This window comes from Muscardinus avellanarius, assembly GCF_963383645.1.
Source record: "Muscardinus avellanarius genome assembly, chromosome: 1".
Classification (NCBI taxonomy): Eukaryota; Metazoa; Chordata; class Mammalia; order Rodentia; family Gliridae; genus Muscardinus; species Muscardinus avellanarius.
Window position 1 is genome coordinate 44,962,172 of NC_137786.1, and position 23,006 is coordinate 44,985,177.

Here is a 23,006-nt window from a genome sequence, read left to right on the forward strand (position 1 = left end):
GAGGAAGATAAGAAAAATAAGACAAAGAAGGGAAAAAGGATGAATGGCTGATCCTCCAGGCCCATCAGTTGGGCTTGTTTACCCTGCGGGTTCACATGGCTTTGACTCAGTGTGGGGAGGAATGCGGAGCACCGGGGCCAGCAGACAAACAGAAGGGAACCCAGAGAGGTTAAAAATAAGGTCAGGAAGTAACAGCATGAAACAACGGAGAAAAAAAAGAAACAAATACGCCGAGTGATAAATACCCTGACACACAAGTATTCCACGGGTGGGAAAGACCTGGGCATACCAGAAGAGAGATGCTGGTCTTGCAGGAACCTCATAACAGAGGCAAAGGACACAATCTGCCCTGTGAGCTGGCGGGCTGAACCCCTGCTGCCTATCCTGGGCCTCTGACCTCTGTCCCAGCCACTGCCCCACCACCAGCGGCCCTAGGCAGCCCCACTCTAACCACAGGGCAGGATACTTCAAATGTGGGGCCTCGATATTATTGCAAATGAGCCCTTAATGTTCATCTCCTTTTGGATCCCTAATGCCTTCACATCCTAGTGGGATTATAACCCAAGCCAAAACTGACAAGATCCTGTAGAGAATGATAATGTACTGTACATTTCAAAAAGCTATGTGAAAAGATTAGGACTGTTTTTTTGGTTTTTTGTTTGTTTGTTTGTTTGTTTGTTTGTTTGTTTGTTTGTGGTGGTACTGGGGTTCCTGGAAGCCCTTCTACCTCCGGGCTACACTCCCAGACCTATTTTTACATTTTTATTTGAGACCCTGTTTCCAAATAAGGTATAAAACAGGTCTGGGAGTATAGCCCAGAGGTAGGAAAACCCCTGGGTTCCACCCCCAGTACCACCCAAAATAAAATAAAATTAAATAAAATAAAATAAAAACCATGGATGAGGGTATAGCTCAGAATAGAATGCTCTGGGTTCAATCCGCTACACCACAAAAAAATTTATTTTTGTTTAAATAATTAAAAAACGTTAAAGGCTGAGGATGTAGCTGGTGGTATAATGCCCCAGGTTCAATCCAAAAGACAAAACAAAACAAAAAACTAGCAAGACCGTTTTCAGGTACAGATGTTATCTATTATGCTTCATTGTCAACATCTGCCACTGGGGTTATCCGAGCAGCTTGCTTGCTTTCTTTCCTTCTTTCTTTCTTTTATTTTGTTTTGTTTTGTTATTGGTGCATTTCTAGAGCATCTTTAGCACCCGTCCCTTGCATCATGTTGGCAAAGGCTGCCTTTGCTGAAACTCTGTCTTTTCTTATCTTGATTCATTTTTTTTATAAACCTCCTGCAGTGCCTCCTAGATAACTCAACGTACACACACAGTTTTTTGTTTTGTTTTGTTTTGTTTTGTTTTTGTTTTTTGCCATCGTCTTTACTCCCTCCCCTCTTTTGGACCCTTCAGTGATTTCTCATAAAACTAAATGTCTCCACATGAATACAATCCCTTTACCAAAGTACTACAGCAACTTTGCCTCCTGTTTTCTTCCAAATAAACATATTTTACCTATTACAAAGAAATGCTGTAATGCAGTTAAAAACATCTTGGTTTATGAAGTTGAAAGTGCTAGCCTCCATTCCTGGTTGCTCTGTTCACTAGTTCTGTGAACTCAGCTGAGTTATTACCTTCTTCCTATTTCAAAGAATTGTTGTAAAGGAAAGAATGCACATACTGAAGGAGGTCACATGCAATACAAAGCTTACAAACAAAGTCATTTTATACAAACTCAGTTGTTTGATGCCTTATCATTCTTCCTTGTTTTGTGTGTGTTCTCATATCTCCAAATTTGATTTTAAAATTTCAGGAGGCTGGCTCTTCATAAACACTTTATATCATCTACAATGCCTGAGATGCTTAATTAGCTGAGTCACTTTGTCCCATTGTTGACCCCATATATTCTCCCAGCCTTGACCTTCACCTTCTTCCTCTCCTCTAGGCAATTTTCCTTCATCTACTGAAATCGTGCTGGTGGTTTTTCTAGTATACTACCCATATACAGCGAAAGCTGTCATTTTGATATATTTACATTCTGACATTAATATTACTATAGACAGAACATGTAAAAAATTACAAATCACCAGAACCTGAGAGATGATGGCATCAAAGCATAGACAGAGAAGATTCGACCAGATAAATGAAGAAGTGTGCAGGGCCAAAATTTTACAGTATTCACCTAAAACTTCCCAGAGAGGAATTCTCCAACTATTACCTTGAATGTTTGGGTAATAGGCCTAAGTGGAAAGTTATATATCATGCTTTCATTGTTTGGGGCTATTAAGCCTTAGGACCATGAAATTAACACACTGCTATTTCTTTCTTGATAAGAGATGTACACATAAGCTTTCGAAGTAATGTTCGTATTCAGTAAGTCTTCTGACCACACCAATCTGAGTATCACACCTATATAGCCCTTGTATGTATCGGGCATGCTGGCTTATACAGTAATCACCTGCAAGTCTCTCTCTCTCTCTCTCTCTCTCTTTTTTTTTTTTTTTTTTTTTTGTCTTTTTGAACCCAGGGCGGTGCTCACCTCCAAGTTTGTACAGTGTATGTTTGGCTTTCTCAGGTCCATTCTGCTCTGGGTCCCTTGATAGGAGTGTCTGTACTTATAAAATAATGGATGAGAAACTATCATAATGATTTCATCAAAATAATATCACCCTATGGGGCCCTGCCAGAGGGGTGGTCAATCAACACCCCACCCAGAAGTAATTACTCTGTTCCATCTTTAATCACAGTTATACTGGATAGGTTTACATGGTTCAAGATATAGCAGGTGTTTCACGTTTTTTTTTTTCCTAGTCAATTCATATTTTTTATTCCGTTGTAATACACAAATACAACGTTTTACCACCCTCCCTAAAATATTTTTCTTCTAATTACCTATAAATGAAGTAAAAATCTCAGGACACATAATTTAAATTTCATCACTGTCTGGCTTTTTCTAACTTTTTACACATTAAGGTTAGTATTTTCTACATATCCAAACTGTATTCCTCTATGAACTCTCCCATTTTTATCAGAATCTATTTTAGCACCTTTCATGAATTGTTTGTGTGTATAAACATGTGTATATATTCTATTGTATGTTAGTATCCTAAGGCCATAACTTCTAGATACTATCTAGAGTTAGCAAAAGAGAGAGAAATTTTAATATATGTTGAAGCATTGCCCGTAATGTTTGATGAATGGATGAATAATACCTCACACTTCAAATATCACATTTCTCATTTTCTTCTACAAAGTTTTTCTTAAATTGTAATACTAAATTTTATTAATATAAGCATCTAAAAAACTGATAAAACTATTGTAGGAAACAATGAAACATACTCATAAAAAGCTATAATGTACGCACACTATTGGTCCAATAACACAACTCCTAGAATTTATCAAAATACACTTCTTAAATTACAAAAAAAAAAGTAAAATTTAATACTGAAAAATTAGATATTCAAGTTAATCCCAAATTTTAGAAAGGTTCTCTTTACAAAACACTGTTGAAGTTATCTTAATACATCAAAATTTTGAATCCAGGTAAATGATAGTTTGAAAATAAAATTTTCCAAGTAACAAAAATGGTTAGCATTATAGTCTAGACATTAATATATACAATAATCCTAAAGTAAAATTATACTTTTCTGTATTTTTGAAAAAATTTTGATCATTAAAGAAGTTTATAAAAATATAGAGGAATATGAACTACATGAAAGTAATCAATAAAATGCATTTGTGGCCATTCAATATCCGTCACAATATAGAGTTTTGCCTGTGCAAAATTTGATCAGCCAAAAAACTACAAAAACCGAGAAAAAGAGTTGGAATTGTTTCACAAGAGCAAATATATTGGCCTGAAACACAGTAACACTTTTTCTGCAAAATTATTTCTCAAAGAATTTTTTTTTTTTTTGCAGTACTGGGGATGGGCATTCTACCTCCAAGCTACACCTTTTTTAAAATATACTTTTGTTGGTACATTGTAATCTTATATCACAATGAAGTTCATAGCGATAGGGGCATACATGCACACAGCACTTGGTGCTTCTCGCCATCTCTTTCCCCACTTCCTATCTTTCCCCTAATTTGATTAAGACTGGCACTGATAATTTTGTATATGTACATAGTTCCAATGGAAGTGTTATTTTTTTTCATTAATTCTCCCTCCCCTGCTATGAATTAACTTTTTTTTTTTTTTTTTTTTTTTTTTTTTTGTGGTACTGCGGATGGAACCCTTCTACCTCCGGGCTGCACTCCCAGACCTATTTTCCAGGCTACACTCCCAGACCTATTTTATATTTTTTATTTGGAAACAGGGTCTCTTTATTAGCCAGCAAGGCTGGCTTCAAACCTGAGCGATCCGACTGTCTCCGACTCCCAAGTACGGGGATTACAAGCGTGTGCCACCACGCCACCACCCTCGGCTGAATTAACTTTTAAAATACAAGCTCCTGAGCCATTTGCTTGGACAGCTTGAGAGGCTAATTAAAACATCTACTGTATTCAGGAAACATATCCACTATGGAACCAAAACAAACTTCAGTCTCAAGTTTCTCAAACTTAAATATGCCTGAGTCACAAGAGGGTCCTGTGAAAATGCAGGTCCTGATTCAGGAGGCCTGGGGTGGGGCCTTTTTTTCTTTTATGCACATTTTTACTTGTATTGGTGCATTATAGTCTCATGTTAACAGGCATTTCATAGTGACAGCGACATATGTACACACAGCACTTTTTAGTTATGCATTATAATTATACACAATAATGGAATTCATTGTGACATATTCATAAATGCACCTAATTTGGCCAGTTTCATTCCCCATTACATTCTCCTTCCCCCCTCCCCCCACTCCCGTTCTCTACTCTACTGGTCTTCCTTCCATTTTCATGAGATCTCCCCACCCATGCCACCGCCCTAGCTTCTACATAAGAGAGAAAACATATGATCGCTTACTTTTTTTTTTTTTTTTTTTTTTTGCTGGTCTGGGGATGGAACCCAGGGGCATTTGACCTCCGAGCTACACCCCTGCCCTATTTTTTATTCTTTATTTTGAAACCGGGTCTCACTGAGTTGCAGAGGGCCTTACTAAGTAGCTGAGGCTGTCCGCAAACCACAATCCTCCAGGTCTCAGCCTCCCGAATGCTGGGATTACAAGCGTGCGCCACCAAGCCCAGCGGATCGTTTACTTTCTGTGTCTGGCCTATCTCACTTAATTTGGTCTTCTCCAGTTCCTTCCATCTTCCTGAAAATAACATAACTTAATTCTTCTGAGTAAACTCCGTTGTGTATATACACCGTGTTTTCTTTACACGTTCGTCTGATGGTGGACTCCCAGGCTGGTTCCTTAACTTGGCTATGGTGCATTGTGCTCCTATAAACTTGGGTTTGATGTACTTTCAAGGATGCTGACTTTAGCTCTTTGGATAAATACAGTGGTTAGATGCTGTGTTGTAAGTGCCCACGTGATGGCCATGCTGCAGGCCCTAGAGTCCCACTTGGAAAGCAAGGCCAGAGAGTTTGAGTACCAAAGTAGTGTTAGTGTGGAAGAGAAATCTGTCGACTTTGAACAACTCATCCAGAATACACTGAAGTAAGATTATCACAGCTGAGAAGCGACACAGCGCATTTCGTGTACATTTTTGTTCTTTGCTAGAAATAATGTTTACAAGGGAATATTAAGCATCTTTTTCTATTGTATCCATTCTTATCAGGCCATCAGGAAGGGATTGAAGTTGTTCCTCTTACAGGTTTAACCTAAGGTTAAAAACAACCGGTGGGCTTTTCTCAGCTATCCCCAAACACACACACCAAGGGAACGGGGACCAGAGGAAGAGCAGGCAGCCTCTGAGCAAGCTCCTAAGCTCCAGCAACCCAGGACTGATGAGAAGGGCTCCCCTCCAAGCGTCTCAGCTGGCTCCATGCACTTTCTGGAAATACCATAACACCAACGACCAGGCCCACCTCCGCAACACGGTCAGTAAGGAACTTGCTGTGTCTCGAACACTGCAGATTCTAAAGTGACTCCAGGAACTGTGGATTTTTGGACTTGCAGTCAATTGCCTCCCCAATCCTACCCTTAAAATTCATGACCTTGAGCAAGAACAAAATTAGGCCTCCTGTTGGTTAACAGACAATACAAGAAAAAATATAGCAATTAGTTGAAGTATCCAGGTAGAGGTGGGTTTGAGGTTGCTTAAGGTTTGGGAATAGAATTATTTTATCTCTTAAATTACTGCTTTAATGTAGAGTTCAGTACTTTCCCATCTACAGGTTGTGGTCCATTGGTGAATCATAAAATTATATTCATGAGCCAGAATCAGATTATTTAAAAATGCAGTGGAGCCAGGCATGGTGGCACCCACTTGTAATCCCAACATTCAAGAAGCTGAGACAGAGGATTGCAGCTCACGGCCACCCTCAGCTACTTAGTGAGGTCCTTTGCAAAAACTCAGTGAGACCCTGTTTCAAAATAAAGAATAAAAAATAGGTCTGGGGGTATAGCTCAGAGGTAGAATGCCCCTGGGTTCTAGCCCCAGTACCACAAAAAAAAAAAAAAAAAATCCAGTAGACATAGGCGTGTTGCCATTCAAAGGAAAAATATTGTTTCATGAAAATTCTCAGAGGTATTTGTGCATGCATGCTCATTTACATTGTAACAGGAGTCATGATCAGAAATTTGAAGGGAAAAAAAAAAAAAAACACCAGACTATAGTTATAATAGAGGAGGGGGAGCCGGGCATGGTGGCGCACGCTTGTAATCCCCGTGCTTGGGGAGGCAGAGACAGGAGGATCGCGCAGGTTCAAGCCAGCCGTGCTGGCTTAAGAGATCCTATTTCCAAATTTTAAAAAGTATAAAAATAGGTCTGGGAGTGTAACCCGGAGGTAGAAGGGTTTCCAGGAACCCCAGTACCACCAAAATAAATAAATAAATAAATAAATAAATAAATAAATAAATAATAGAGCAGGGGTGTTAATGCCCTTGTTGTTTGCAATCTATTTTTCTGTCTTCATCTGGCATTTGCCTTTGCTAGACAAGGGCAATGTAAACAGCCTTTTCAGACGTTTCATTGTACTTTCCACTTCAAATTCCTTGAACTTATATGGTTGTTTAATCTGTACATATAAATTCCTTTAGTTCATACATCATATTGACAGATCACACGTAATCCCTAAACTATTCTTGGATACTATACCCAGTTGTCAACTGATTGCTCAATAAATCCACTAGCCACTTAACAGGCAAGTGAGGACTTTGCAAATCACGAGAGCGCCATCTTCTGGTGAAATGTTTTCTTTGTAGGGAGGGTATTAGAGAACTACCAAAAATGTCTTTTCTGACAAAAGTTGCAGTTATATCATTCTAAATTTTGCTCATTTCTAAAATTTTGCAAAGCCCCTGACTGTGTTCTTTCAAGAGTTTCCACACATCCTTCTGGCACAGGTCCTTTTTTCCCTTAGGAGGAAAAGGAGCTAGTCTGTCCTTTCTGGTTTTCCGTTAAACTAAGCAAGTTTCAAGTTTCAGCTCCTCCTTGAATTCCAGCCTGCTGAGACATCCCTCTAGAATCAACCAAAATGGAGCCTCTCACTGCTCACCCGTTAAAATATTCCGGGCCCAAAGCTAAGGTATTTGCAGTTTTGCTGTCTATGGTTCTATGCACAGTAATGCTATTTCTTGTCCAACTAAAATTCCTAAAACCTAAAATCAACAGCTTTTATACCTTTGAAGTGAAGGACGCAAAAGGAAAGATCGTTTCTCTGGAAAAGTTTAAAGGCAAAGTAAGTTATATCTTCTCATTTTATTCCTATCGCTCTTCGTGTCTCTGCTTGTTTTATTTATAGAATCAACGTCTCACCAATATGTTACTAGAGTTCGAATTTTGTCCTCAAAGTGATGTTATTAGTACATCACTCTAGTTATCAGAGCTCTGAAGAGTTTATATACTTCTAATTGATACATTAGCTTATTTTTCTCCTAAATTGCTTTAATCTTTGTCCTGAATTAATACTTTGTTGTCTAGAAAATGCTTACAGTTGCTAATGTAAATATGGTGACATTAAATAAAGATATTAATTTTATAATCTAGCAGCAATTGAAAAGCACTCTGCCAATGATCGTCTTACTTAAAAATAAGCTTTCATGCATTATAAATGCTTTTAATATTCCAGAGTCTTACCTCAGACATCTGGCTTATAATTTTTAATCAAATCAGACATGTCTAAAAACATGAAATAACCATCTCTCAGAGGTTATATTCTCCCAGAATGGGTTAGGATTTTAACTACATGTGAGAGTTTTTTAATCCTGTGCTTCACTTTCCGGTTGGATTTTTTTTTCTTTTTCCGGGAGGTTACGCTAGTTGTAAACGTGGCTAGTGACTGCCAGCTCACAGACAAAAATTACTTAGCACTGAAGGAACTGCACCGAGAATTTGGACCATTCCACTTCAGTGTCCTGGCTTTCCCCTGCAATCAGTTTGGAGAATCGGAGCCCCGCTCAAGCAAGGAAGTGGAATCTTTCGCAAGAAAAAACTATGGAGTAACATTCCCCATCTTCCACAAGATTAAGATTCTAGGAACTGAAGCAGAACCTGCGTTTAGGTTTCTTGTTGGTAAATATCTCCTTTGCCTCACCAGTATAATGTTTTTAATTACTTTTCAGTTTTAAACAAATGTACCAGGACTATACTTTCCTGTTTCACTTGAACTGATTTTGGGGGGAAATTTTCATAAAAACCATCAAAGAGCCAGAATCTCTTTTTTAACTTTCTAGAAGATAGACTTCCCTCAAACTGATGTTTTAGCTTCTTAGACGGCAAAAGAATTGTGCTCCAATGCACTTTATTATTTATGAACATCTTCTTGAAGACTTTACTTGAAGTGGTTTTGGTCACAAAGCGTCTCAACTCTTATTTCATTAGCATTTGGGGAAATGCTAATTTCCCCAATAATAATGCTACCCATTGTTAAAGATACACATTTCGTGGATAGTCCTGAGCATTGTTAACTGAACACATCTTTGTTATTAATTTATGTTGCCTTTCTTATATGAGACATTATGCTCAAAGATGAGTATCTGCCATTTTTATTAAGATTCAACACAATCAAATTTGATTTTTCAGAAGGCAGTAATGTTAGGTTTTCTCCACAGTTAAGCTAGCCACAGAAATCTGTTTAAAGACTTTCTGAGGCTAGTTAGCCTAAAGGTTTAATATGGTATAGTGAGACTACGGGCTTTGACCTCGGGCTACCTGAGTAAAATCCCCAGCTCAGTCGCTTTTGCTGTGTGGCTTCAGGCACATGACTTAGCACTTCTGCGCAGGTTTCCTCATTTCTAAAGTGAGGCTACCTTCTATGACTTTTTTGGAGGACTAAATGCATTGATGGTAAAATATACACTGCTCAGTCTGGGCCAGACACAGCTCCGAAAGACAGAGCCGGTCTTCTCTCATGTAAGCCATTCTAATGACATCTGTAGTCCTAGGATCACTGTAAACAATTTGAGTTTTGATAAAACTATGAACTCAGGCCTATCAAACTTCAGTCCAAAAAATGAGATGTGCTATGATAGTTCATGTACGTGCACAATCAGAAGCACTATATGTAATGTCTAGGAAAAGCTGATGCCCAACTTCATGAACAACAGAGTACAGTCTTCGTTCCTATTACTTCTGGGTACAATGAGGAAAGAAAAGCCATTTAATTATTCCTCGATTATAGCAACCAAATACTCAGGCTAAATCGCCCCTAAGTTATTCCTCTTCATCATTTAAAGAGTTTGTGAAACCCCACTTACCCTGCGTAACCAAAAAGGTAACAGCTCACGGTAAACCCATTATTCTGTGTAATTAAAATGCACTAGTTTAAAAAGTAACAGGGGTATAAGACTTCACTGAAATTAGACGGAGAGGAGAATAGTGCCCAGAGGTTAAGAGCACAAGCTCTGGAGGAGGACACCTGGACACCAGTCCTGTCTCTTCTACTCTCGTGAGCCACATGATCTTGGGTCTCGTACTCCTTTTTCTCACCGGCAAAATGGGAATGATCACAATGCCCATCCCAGAGGTCTGCTGCAAAGATTAAACAGGAAGACACGCTTGAAGCACTGAGCTTACTTTACCAGGCACATAGTAAGCACTTGTTAAATTTGAGTTGCAGTTATGTCTTTTCCTGAGGTTCATCAACTCACCTAAGTCCTGAATGATAAAAATGAAAAAAAATCTTCATTTCTCACATAAATTGTTTATCAAAAGAATTTCATAATTTCTCAAAATAAAATGACTAATTAGAAGTCCTTATTGTTCTAAGCTATACAACATAAAACTATTAAAAACAGCCATATACTTAAGATGAAAGTAATCCATACATTTCCTTTACCAAGAACTTTTAGAACATTTTGTGTTTTAAGATGTTAAGAAATTGAAAGTTTTGAGTTCATGAGAAGGTACATTTCTTAAGATTAAAATTTATTAAATGAACAATTTTGCTTCTTTCATGATTCTAGACCAGAAGAATCATAATGAAGCCATCAAGTATACTTAAACCTTGTTACTCAAACTTTGTGTTCTTCTTTTAGTTTTTGATATTTTGACAATCCTGGAACCTGATTTCTAAAGTTGGTACTTTTGCAGGTACTTATAGAAATGAAAATCTTGACAAAAATGAAAGTATGCTCATGAAAATATGTTCTGGATATTTCAGATTCTTCAAAGAAGGAACCAAGGTGGAATTTTTGGAAGTACCTGGTCAACCCTGAGGGCCAAGTTGTGAAGTACTGGAGGCCAGACGAGCCCATCGAAGCCATCAAGCCTGACATAGCAGACCTGATCAGACAAATCATCATAAAGAAGAAAGAGGACCTTTGAAACTGCCCCAAACCACTCTACCACAATAGTCAGAACAGAGAGATGGCTCCATGAGGATCTGGTCTCATTTTAAATACTTTGACAATTAAATGTGGCACTGAAGGACTTTTGTTGTTGTTTTGATTTTATGTTGTCTTGCTAGTCAGTGGTAATGAATGTCCCCAGGAGAGAGCTGTCTGCCAAAGCAAAAAAATAAAATAAAATAATAAAATAAAATAAAAATAGCCAAATAGCCGGGCATGGTGGCACAAGCTTGTAATCCCAGCATTCTGGAGGCTGAGACAGGAGGATCGCGGTTCACGGCAGCCTCAGCTACTCAGTGAGGCCCTCTGCAACTCAGTGAGACCGTTTCAAAATAAAGAATAAAAAATAGGGCTGGGAGCATGTAGCTCAGAGCAGAATGATTCTCGGCTCCATCCCCATTACCTAAGGGAAAAAAAGTTACTTTATCTGACCGTACCAAAGAAAAATATATATATATATATAACACATAGTCAGCAATGTGCTTCAGTATCCTATTACTGAACTTGTCATTTTCTGGGATTGTGCTTTATGGAATACTAACACCCAAGATCACTGTTTGAATTCAAGAATGCTACATGTGACTGAAATTTTTAGAGTAACTAACTATAAATGGTTATTTCAATGTTATAAAGCATGTTAAAAACATAAAATACATAAACATAGATTCGAATCCTTATATATCTTTGTTTCATGTATACTATTTTGTTTTCTACAGTACAGGTTTCTAGTGTATTTTACTATATCTGGCCAAGTGGTTATTTATATATTATAATATTTGGAAAATCTGTAATCAGTTTTAATATCTCCATTTTTTTTTCAAGAAGCAACTCAAATTCCATAAATAGAATAGTACCAGTTGAGTAAGGCTTTTTTTTTTCTATTGGGTATTAAACCCAGGGGCATTCCATGTCCATACTACATACCCTCAGCCCTTTTTTAGTTTTTATTTTGAAACAGGCCCTCTCTAAGCTGCAGTGGGTTCTCTATGTTGCTGAGGCTGGCCTTAAACCTGTGTTCCTTCTGTTTCAGTCTCCCAAGTACTAGGATTATAGGTGTGTGCCACCATGCCCAGTAACACTTATTTTTTTAGTAAAAATCCCAAGTATAGGAAAAAGGCCATAAGTATATAATCATTTAGTTTAATTTCTTATAGGTTGATTTTGGCTGCTAATATATTCTAAAAAAACTGGCATTTGGAAAGAATCTGTGTCATTTTATAATCTGAAAGAGTAAAAATTAACTGCAAATAGTCAAAACACTATTGTAAAGGGCAAGGGGGTTGCAATCATATGTCGAACTTTTGGTAGGGACACAGTAGACTTTTTCTCTCAAAGTCATGACCTTGATAATTTTATCGTCCTTATAATTACTAACAAAACAACCTGCCAAGTATGATGAAGGTTAATTATTACCTTCATGAAATATGCATTCATTTCATAAAAGAATAGGAAGACTAGCCAGGCGTGGCGGCGCACGTTTGTAATCCCCGTGCTTGGGAGGCAGAGACGGGAGGATCGCACAGGTTCGTAGCCAGCCGCGCTGGCTTAAGAGACTCTGTTTCCAAATTAAAAAATATAAAAATAGTTCTGGGAGTGTAGCCTGAAGGTAGAAGAGTTCCATCCCCAGTACCACAAAAAAAAAAAAAAAATGGAAGACTAAAGCAAGAAAAAATGCGCATGCATGCATTTGTGTGTGCCCGCGTGCGTGCATGTACATGTAAATGCTGTCATGTAAAATTTGACTAAGAAGGAAAAAGTCCCAATGTAAGCAGCCTGTGCCTTGACTCCCAAATTCTGACCTGATGGAGAATGGAGAAAGTGAAGCTATTTTTGTGTTAGTTCATTGATGACACCACAGCAGACAGTTCTGTGTGTTTGGACTGAAGTTTTCAGAGAAACAAAATTGTTTCCTGGAGCACCTTCTGCTTCAAAGTATGCATCCAACCACCTGGCTACCAATGCGTTTAGTGAGATGGTTGGTGGAGGTGGGGACTGAGTTTTCTTTGGGTGACTGGGACGTACAGGGAGATGTGGCCTGGAGAATGCCACATCAGCAAACCTGCTTCCCAGCTGGGTGACTTCAGTCACCTTCCTACTCTAACTTCAGGTCCTCACCTAAAAATTAAGCAGGATGTCCAGTGAAACAAAAGCCCCTTCCAACTCTGAAAGTCAATGAACAGACTTATTGGAAAAGAAATCAGAACTAACCTAGATTGTTAATAAGAGTCACCTAACAAGTCTGTGTCCTTTACAAATTTACCCCAAAAGCCTGGCAGCAATTTGAATTTGAAGCCTCTAAGCAAAATTTTTTTATCACTTAGTAAATTATTTTTTATTTTTATGTGGATCATATTGGAAAAAGCATACATTCACAAAGTGCTTGGTGCCCCCCCCATGCTTCCCCTTCTCCCCTCCCAACAATCTATCTTGAATTATATCAAATACATTCTGATGCAAGTTTTTAATTCAATTTGTGGTGCCTTGCATAATGGTCACAGCTCATGTGTTTGAAGGTGGAAATAAAATATTTTTAAAGCAAAAAATGATAAATGTTTGAGAAGATATGTTTAATCTGACTTAAACACTATGCAGTGTATTGGGTGATGAAACATGGTATCATATCATTTAAAACTTTAAAAATTCTAGCAACATTTTGCTCCATAAGAACTGCTCAATGCATTTACATATGAGTGAATACTGAACACAATTTATATGTAATGTCTAAGCAAAATTTTGATGAGGGCACCTTCTCCAAGTGTTGCTCCCAGAGCATTCCTGCCTCCACTTGCCGCTTCCTTGAGCTCCTACCAGCGCTATGGCCCTGCATTAGCTATGTGAACAGGACTGTGTGTGCCTGCACCACACAGGCCGTGCAGACACGCACCGGGTGGCCTTGACTGTCCTGGTGAGTGTGGTTCAGATGCCCATCCTGCCTGCCTTCAGTCACTCTCCAAAGCCAGGCAGTGAGTGTTTCTCATTCCTCTCCAAAGCCAGATAGAGTGCATTTCTTCACCTACAAATCTCCAACCCTGGTTGCCTTATTTGACCTGCAGTCTCTACGATAGCCAGTCTCCCCTTGCCCTTTGGCTCTGCAGAGCAGACAGGGCTTTAAAGTGTGTCTTAAGTTGGGCATGCTGGTACACACCTGTAATCCCAGTACTTGGGAGGCTGAGACAGGAGGATTGCAGGTTTAAGAACGGCCTCAGCAAGGTAATGAGTCTCTCGGCGACTTAAGGAGACCCTGTTTCAAAACAACAAATAAAAACGGCTGGAGGTGTAGCTCAGAGGTAGAATGCCGCTGGGTTCAATTCCCAGTACTGCAAAAAAAAAAAAAAATAGGAGTGTGTCCCATGTATTGCCTTGAAAGAAAGGAAAACCCATCTACCCATTCAGGGTTCCCTAACAATTAGGCTGTGTGCTGGAAGAGAGCTGAGTCACTGCAATGTGCTGCTGCCCAGGACTTGGACATCTCTCAGGAATACCACTGGACAAGCACACGCTGAGAAAAAGCTTTTCTTTTTCTCTTTCTTAAATTGAGCAGTCTTTCTTGAATCTTCTCTGGATGTCACAAAGTCTGAACTGAGGCTACTGAAGGTTATCTAAAAGAGAAAACTATCAGGCATTACACAATAGGGTATTTAGCGGTTGTCTTCAGAGGGGCAAAATCAGATGCGTTTTAACTAAGATAATAATTCATTGACTTGAAGTGTGTTTTGCTTGTTTGGTTTGGAAGGTAGAGAAGAATACTTCACTATAATTCCTGATTATCATTTCATGGCAGATATAACCATGGAGAGTGTTGGGGACTGGAAAGATTATGAATTTGCCTGAAATCTGCCCTGAAAATTGCACTTCACGTTCTTGATGCTAAATGGTGTGTCCATTGTATGTATATATGTACATATGTATACATATATAATTCTTAGCAATTCCAGTATGTATAGCATATAGTTGTGGCTGGTAAGCGATTAACAGACTGTCTGGAGGAGGAATCCTGACTTACAGCATTTGCCAATCTTCATGGGTATAAATGGTCCCCTATGGCCAATTTTAATCTATGAATTTTTTTAAAAACTAGTTTGTGAAATTTTTGAAAATTTAATAATTGGTTCTCACAAACCACTCCAACACACCAAATTTTCTAAAACTTAGACTTGATCAAGGAATCATAACGATATCCAACAAGGAAACTCTAGAGCAAAAATATATCATACATATACTTTATTTTTGTTAGAAATACATGATCTTGAAAGGTTAAAAATGTGAAAAGTATATGATGTTTCTGAATTATTAAAAGCTGCTAACAGTATAGTGGCTAATAACACTAAAATCTTTTGACCTAATTGGACTACTGGCAGATGAGCTCAGATAGGAAAATACCTCAGAAGGAAGGAAAGGAGAAGGAGGAGGAGGAGGAGGAGGAGGCCCTCCAAAGTAAAAAAAAAAAAAAAAAAAAAAAAAAAAAACTATGTTTCTCTATATTTGGGGTTTTTTTTTTACTATTATCAAAATACTGCATTGCATGAGCCGAAGCATTGCATGGTACAAAATTCCATATTAATTAGTAGCATTTCTTTGGGGGGGAAAAAGGGAAAATTTGAGGCTGGCGAGGTGCTGCAAGCCTGTAATTCCAATACCCAGAAGACTCAAACAAGAGGATCACAGGTTCGAGGCCAGCACAGGATAGACAACTTGAGGAGACTGTTTGAAAGTTTAAAATAAAGCCCCAAGAGAAAGTACCTGAGATAAAATACTTCACAGCCAGCAGAGCTGCCTTGTGCTTCTTCAATCCCTTGTCTCCCAACTTGTCCCCCAACTTCCCAGTTTGCATCCCCACTCTTCCCCTCTCACGACCAAGAAAACATTTTCTTCTTTAATATCTTTGTCATTCTCTTTACCCACAGATCTCTAACTTATTTTTATTTCATTTCATTCCTTCCCTCATTGCTCATCATCTCAATAATACAGAACACTAAAGAACAGCTTCAAATATGTATTGTGCTTATTGAGTCCAAATACTGGTGCCTCAGGTCTTACTCTCTAATTAAAAATAAATAAATAGGCCAGGCGTGGTGGCGCACGCTTGTAATCCCCGCGCTTGGGAGGCAGAGACAGGAGGATCGCGCAGGTTCGAAGCCAGCCGCGCGCGCTGGCTTAGGAGACCCTGTTTCCAAATAAAAATGTAAAAATAGGTCTGGGAGTGTAGCCCGGAGATAGAAGGGCTTCCAGGAACCCCAGTACCACCAATAAATAAATAAATAAATAAATAAATAAATAAATAAATAAATAAAACACAAAGGACAAACCTTCTAAATTTAGTAGGTTTTATTTTTATTGGCAGGTCAGTGTCTATCTATAGAAAATAACATGTCAAAATATAGCCTTTTTAAAAAAAGATTAAAACAACATTTACGTAGAAAGGGTTCTTAAACACAAAGATCCTAAAAATGAAATAATATAAGGTAACAGGATGAGACTGGAAAGTAGTATAATGCATGAAAATTAAGTTATACTACCTGCTTAGTCTATGATCTAGAAATGTTTAAAATTCAATAAGGTAAGCATAAAATTTATTTTACCAATAACTCATAATCCAATATAAGAGAATGTGATGTATCTCTCATAGCTCATTCAGGGTGTAAATAATAAACTAGCTCACCAATGTCAGTTCCACTAACTGGCTACAAATGTCCATGAGAGGACACCATATGTCTAGAACCCAACACAAATCTGCCACTGGTTCCATGAGTCAAAATGGCCTCCGGGGCACGGGAAAAATATTTTAAATTATATTTATGGTCATTTCTTCCCACTTCACAAGCTAGATGTCATGTTCTCTTCCAAATATTACATAATCCAATATGCAAAATTTTATAGAAAATGGAGTGAAAATTCAGGTACATCTTTCAAACAAATACCATCCTCCACCAAAAGAATCCTCAATTTTCTTAATATTTCAAGTAAAAATGTTTTAACTGAATGACTCATCCAGAAAATTACTTCAATTCTTTCTTCAGCTGTGTATACACATGGCCATAGAGACTTACTTCATTGCCACGTTAAGAACCTGATGGCCGCCAGGCTTGCGTGGTGGCGCACGCTTGTAATCCCAGCATTCGGGAGGTTGAGATCAGAGGATCGCAGTTCGCGGACAGCCTCAGCTACTTAGTGAGGCCCTCTGCAACTCAGTGAGACCCGGTTTCAAAATAAAGAATAAAAAATAGGGCAGGGAGTGTAGCTCAGAGGTCGAATGCCCCTGGTTCCATCCCCAGACCCGCAAAAAAAAAAAAAAGAACCTGATGGTCCCCCCAAAATGCCAAAGGCTTAGTTGAAAATGTAGAAAAACTTAGAATTGTTATTATATGCTAAGCCTTATATTTTTAAAAATACAGAGTTTCACCGTTACTTTAATATCATTTGGCCAAAACTCTAAAAATATTAAACTTTTTAAATAATTACAGTACCTCCTTCACCATTACAAAGCTGTCCATTGGGTTACAATTAAGTAACCCAATAGCAGTAATAACTGTTATGGTAAGTAGGGCTGGCTTTATGGCAAAAAAATACATACATGCATCAAACACAGATCTGATCGCACACCAAGGTTCATTGTATATGCAATAAGATAGCAGTTGCATGTTAGCTGATGCCATTCACATATCAACCAGCTAACAATACACTGCCAGCCCATCACACACAGGTGCCTGGTGACTTCATTAACAAGAGGAATTTACCCAGAAGCAAGTGGCAGGATATCTGTGGCTGCTGATTTGACCCAAAGCAGCCAGCTAACAATACACTGCCTGCCTGATTCAGGTCATTGCTGTTTTCCGTGGCCCATGAAGTCATTGACGCTAAACTTGTAATATGAAACAGTGAAGATCTTTCATCTTATTAGTCACATTAAAGGAAATTTATAGACAAATCTGGTTTCTCAAACTATAAAGTCAGTATTTACCTTAATGTAGGTAAAAAAAATTATAAAGTTTAAATATAGTTTAAAAATATGCAGAATACTTACACTTGGGCTTTCCAAATTAAAACCTGGAAGACATGTTATAGCAGTACAGATGAATTAATAAAGTCACTTAACTATAGCTTTTCAAATTACTTCCATTCAGTGACCAGAAGATCAGTTGTCTGTATTGTAAAATACCTAGGAGTCATGATGATACATAAGCTGGGTATAAGTTATAACTGCAGTAACCCTTAAGGGGAAAATAAATATTAAAATACAAAGGAATTTAAAGACTTAAATGTCATTTTCTCCCCTATAAATGACATGTCATTGCATTTTCAAAGTTCAGTTATGCATTCAACTTAGAGTGTCATCAGTTGAATATAGAAAATATTGTTAAATTATCTAGAAAATCTATTAAAATAGTGATGGATTTGAAACTAGAATCTGGGAGAAAAGGTTAAAGGAAAATGAACTATTTAGCTATGATAGAAACATAGTAAATGATAATGAAAGACCTAAAGAATATTAGGTCTTTGTGGTTGTTTCTGTAGAGGAAAAAAATTAACTTTTACACTGCATATAAGAGAAACTAAAGGATTTGGGGAGGGGCTGGGTCTTTCAAGGGCGTAAGTATTACCTTGGCTGGATCAACTTTTAAATTGCTGCGCCCTGGATTATGCCACTTCTCCTTACTGTCCACAAGATGGCACCGTTTCCATTTCTTGGGGAAGCATGCTTCTGAATGCCACAGGCGGGAGTGCAGCTAGCGACTGTTCCGAAGAAATTCTGACAGCCAGCTAGAAATGCACTGCCTGCCCGACACACCCACGCTTCATCCTTTGCTATAGAGGCGAACACTAGGCAGCGCCATTCAGAAACAAATGAGTACCATTGTTTGTCAGAGATATACAGTTTAATTTTTAAGTATGTAATTAGCTTATGTACTTACAGATTTTTTTTTAATTCTCATTTCTTCAGACCAGCCCATACTTCCTTCTCCATGCCTTTTCCAGAAAAAGTTTGCTCAAGATCATAATGAAGACAGAGCAAGAGTAAGCCCTGGACACTTTCTTACCTTGGGGGAACCTTGATTCCTTTTCTGCCTCAAGTCTTTGGCGAGCACCCGCATGACATTCTCCTTTGAAAACACAGATAACACATCGGGAGAGTAACTACCATAAAGTCAGGGGTGCGGTTTTTCTAGCTCCTAATCTTGTCAACCCACATTCGCCTTTTTATAAACAGCCAGGCAGTCTAGAGGACACCCGAATTACCCAGGTCGTAGAGTTTTGTGCCACCTCCTGGCTTTAAGCAGGTTACAAATGGTGCATTAGAATAGGAAAGAAAGGGCCCTACTCACCCACAGCATCTCCTCTTCACTCCGGACCCTCCGCCGGGCGGTGCGCTCCAGTTTCCACTCCATCGCGGCACCTGGAGTTTGGTCTCTCCTAGCGCTTCCGGCCCTTTCCCCAGGGCTAAGCCAGACTTAACAATATAGTCGTCGAACCCCTAGAGTTTCGACCTCCAGGACCATCACGTTTCACCCACTACCTTCATTTCCCCCCAGCTCTTCCCACCTCTCCTGCAGAGCGTTCCCCTGGGTACCACTTAAGAAGCCGGCGGGGCGGCCGTGGGAGCGGGAATCTCCCTCGGCGCTCCCCATTGGCCGGCTGCGCGGTGACGTCACCGGGCTTCCCCCGGGCTCTCCCGGCCTCCGAGGCGCTGAGCGGCGCCAAGCCCCGCGCGGCGGGCGGTGGCGGGCTGGAGCGCGGGCGGCCGAGCGGGCGGCCGCGGCCGCGGGAGGCCAGGGGCTTGGCGGGCTCGGGAGCGGGCTCTGGCAGCTCGCCCCTTTCCGTTATCATTAACAGAAATGTTTGGCTCTGAGGAGCTCCGTCCTTCCCCTCACCTCCCACCTCTCCTGCCCCAACCCCATCCTGCCCTTGAGGGATCCCAGGGGTGCAGGGAACTCGGCCATCGTTTGCGAAAGAGTTTAGACGTGTCTCCCAACGTGTCCACCGGCTCTTTATCTTCAAAAGAGCGAACATTAGCCGCTGAGAAGGAAAAGCACTGACATGTATTCAATAAATTCGTCTCTGCTCCTGCCTTTGGGAAGTGGCCAGGGTCTGTCACAGGAGCCCCTGAACTGGTTCCTAAAAGGGAGGTTCGCGAGCGGTCAAAGAGCCAGGGACCGGGAGGATCCCTCAAGGAGTGAAGAACCAACAAGAAAGCTGGGACTCAGTGGTGACGGGGAGAGGGTGGTGTTGAGGGAAGAGGATGGAGGAGCCAGATGGGCTGCTGGAGCCTCGGTGTCCATCCGAGCTGCCAAGAAGGCAAGCCTCGCCATCTGGCAGGAGGGTAAGCTGGGTCTGGGAAACCTCCGCAGTCTGGCAGCAGGCTTTGCACTTCTCTGTCACACTCACTCCCGACTAACAGAGATTGCGTTTTGTCCTAATGCAAAATGTGGGTTTGTGCATTTTCTGAGGAAAAGGTTCAAAGACACCAGATACTCGACAGAGTCAAAGATTAAAAAAAAAAAAAAAAGATAAAAAATCATTCTAATGCTTTCCTTAGTAAAGAAGAAAGTGGAAAAAATGACATCAAGACTAAGACACAATATTAGACCCGCTTCTCTTGTGCAAAGATACAAGTTAAGAGAAATGCTGCACAGGGTAATTTAATCTTTACATGGGATCTATCAAAATGCTTGATAGTCAAATAACTCAGGTTTAAAAGATCTCTAAGCTTCACCCCAAGAATTCTACTTTCCTTACAGTGTGTTCCAACTTCCAGTAAATCCTTTCAGCAAACATTGAGGCTAAATAATGTGAGTGCTTACCAGATGAGTCAGATGCATTGTACATTTAAATTATCAGTTGTGCAAATTACAGCTAAAATCAGCAGTAGGTTTGAAATAATATGAAATTCATTTTGTCTTTGATCTATTTTAAAATATATTTTGCATTTGCCTATTTCATAAAAACAAGGAAGTAATCAAACCAATTATTGAGCTCATAAAACCATGTAAATTGAGATTTTTTTAGAACCCAAAGTCTTACAAGTGATGAGAATAGTAAATTATTCACTTACAAGGAAGTTGAATTTTAGTCATCAGTTCCCCAGCCTATTTATATTTGGTCTCCAAATGCCTCCTTTTTATGTAAAATAGAAAAATATTAGTAAAATATCTTCCTTTTAAATGTAATCATGCATCTAAATATTCAGATTAAAATTTAACAACAGAAAGGTAGAAAATACCCATTTGGAACATACCATAGTTATAACTGTTGCAGTCAAGGATACTGAATGGAAATTACTGTCTATATGATGATGTGTGAACTGTATGATTAAATACAAAAAGAAAAATCAGCTTTTTACTGAACAAGCATGGTAGACACTGCCTTAAATAATGATCAGATATACCATCACCATCAGTGAGGCCTACTGACACTGTGTCCCTCCCAACTCCATGCTCTGAGGAGGAACACCTCATTCTTTGCATGCTTACCCCAAATACATAACTTAAATAATGAGGAAGTACTAAGCAAGCCCAAATTGAAGGACTTTCCACAAAACCATAGACCAGTACTCTTCAAGAAATGTCACAGTCATGAAAAAACTGTCACAGATGAGAAGAACTAAATAGACATGCCAACTGCAGGGATCATGGGGTTCTGGACAGAATCCCCAGAGGGGGAGGAGCAGACTACATTGGAAGGAAATCTGCAGGGTAGTTAGGAAAGTGGTAAGTTCACTTTCCCAGTATGCTCATTTGACTACAGTTGTGTAAAATGTTAATTAACATTTAAGGAAAGAGAGAATTAACATTTAAGGAAAGAGAGAATTTAAGGAAAGAGAGAATAGTATAAAGAATTGAGAATTCTTTATACTATTTCTGTAACTTTTTTCTAAATTTGAAATAGTTTCAAAATGGGAAACAGTTAAAATCATGTGGTCAGTCTAGATTTAAAAAAAACATTCTGGTTCAGGAGGAAATGAAAACATTTTAAATATGTTATCTCAATTTGTATCAAATACGGTTTAGGGAAAATGTCTAATTCAGATATTCATGTGGCTGTCAGTTAACTCGCTTCAAAATGTTTCCTCTTGATTGCACACGTTAGAAGACAGACGCGTTGGCTTAAGATACCCTGTTTCCAAATAAAAATATAAAATAGGTCTGGGAGTGTAGCCTGGAAGGTAGAAGGGCTTCCAGAAACCCCAGTACTATATATATATATGTACATATATATGTGTGTGTATACATGTGTGTGTGTGTGTGTGTGTGTGTATTTTCCCCCTCTTATCCAGGTGTGGTGGTGCACGCTTGTAATCCCAGCATTCAGAGGCTGAGACCTGAGGATCACGGTTCGCAGACAGCCTCAGCTACTTAGTGAAGTGAGGTCCTTTGCAAGGCAGTGAGACCCAGTTTCAAAATAAAGACTAAAAAAATAGGGCGGGGATGTAGCTCAGAGGTAGAATGCCCCTGGGTTCCATCTCTAGTACCACACACACAAAAAAAAAAAAAAAATGTTTCCTCTTTGAGTAGGATTTGCAGGGAGGATGAAGAACGCTGCTAGGCTTAGGCCAGTTGGCGGGATTCAGAGTGAGAAAGTGACAGTGAGCCGGGAGGAAGGGGGAGGGGAAGTTTTTCCTGACGCTCAAATTCGCCCTGCTCTAAGAGTCTGAGCAGGTCCCTACCGAGGGAGGACATCCAAGCTTCCCAAGTGCACGCCTTTGTTGTTTTGTTGTTGCTACACAACTACACTTTCATTCTAAATGATATTAAATATCCCTGAACCCTAGGATGTACCGAGTTAACTCCCTTCGTCCGATCTCCCAACCGCTTCCCTCCCCCGGAGCTTCCTGAGAACTCTTCTGTTTGATGAGATACTGGGAACTGAACCCGGGGGCGTCCTCTGAGACACACCCCCCAGCCCTACTATATATGTGTGTGTGTATATATATATATATATATATATATATATATTTTTTTTTTTTTTTAATTGGAAACGTGGTCTGGCTAAATCGCCGAGGCTGGCCCTGAACCTGCGGTCCCCGGCTCTCAGCTTCCCACGTGCTGGGATTACAGGCGTGCGCCTCCGCGCCCGGCCCTCCAGAGCCCTTTTCGAAGCTGGTCCACACAGCCCTGTGTAC

At 39.5% G+C, this 23,006-nt stretch overlaps 2 protein-coding genes across 5 annotated transcripts in view; one reads left to right on the forward strand and one right to left on the reverse strand.

The window, feature by feature from the left end:
* The window catches only part of CDC20B (cell division cycle 20B), a gene marked incomplete at both ends in the record, with an annotated part of 49,759 nt that extends 30,484 nt beyond the window's left edge, over positions 1 to 19,275 (reverse strand). The window contains 2 exons of the mRNA XM_080702841.1: positions 18,928 to 18,990; positions 19,213 to 19,275. Of these exons, the coding sequence (XP_080558967.1) occupies positions 18,928 to 18,990; positions 19,213 to 19,275 (126 nt within the window). The remainder of the gene's footprint in view (positions 1 to 18,927; positions 18,991 to 19,212) is intronic.
* On the forward strand, positions 7,579 to 10,868 carry GPX8 (glutathione peroxidase 8 (putative); the record flags this gene model as incomplete). 4 transcript variants are annotated; one of them, XM_080710039.1, is made up of 3 exons in its annotated part: positions 7,579 to 7,782; positions 8,354 to 8,615; positions 10,705 to 10,868. In XM_080710039.1, 3 exons carry the CDS (start codon positions 7,579 to 7,581, stop codon positions 10,866 to 10,868), a joined length of 630 nt encoding a protein of 209 aa, XP_080566165.1. The 4 variants fall into 4 exon arrangements, with proteins under 4 accessions (XP_080566165.1, XP_080566166.1, XP_080566167.1 ...); XM_080710040.1 differs by having other exon boundaries at positions 7,579 to 7,629; XM_080710041.1 differs by having other exon boundaries at positions 7,579 to 7,629; positions 8,480 to 8,615.
* Positions 19,276 to 23,006: the final 3,731 nt, after the last annotated feature.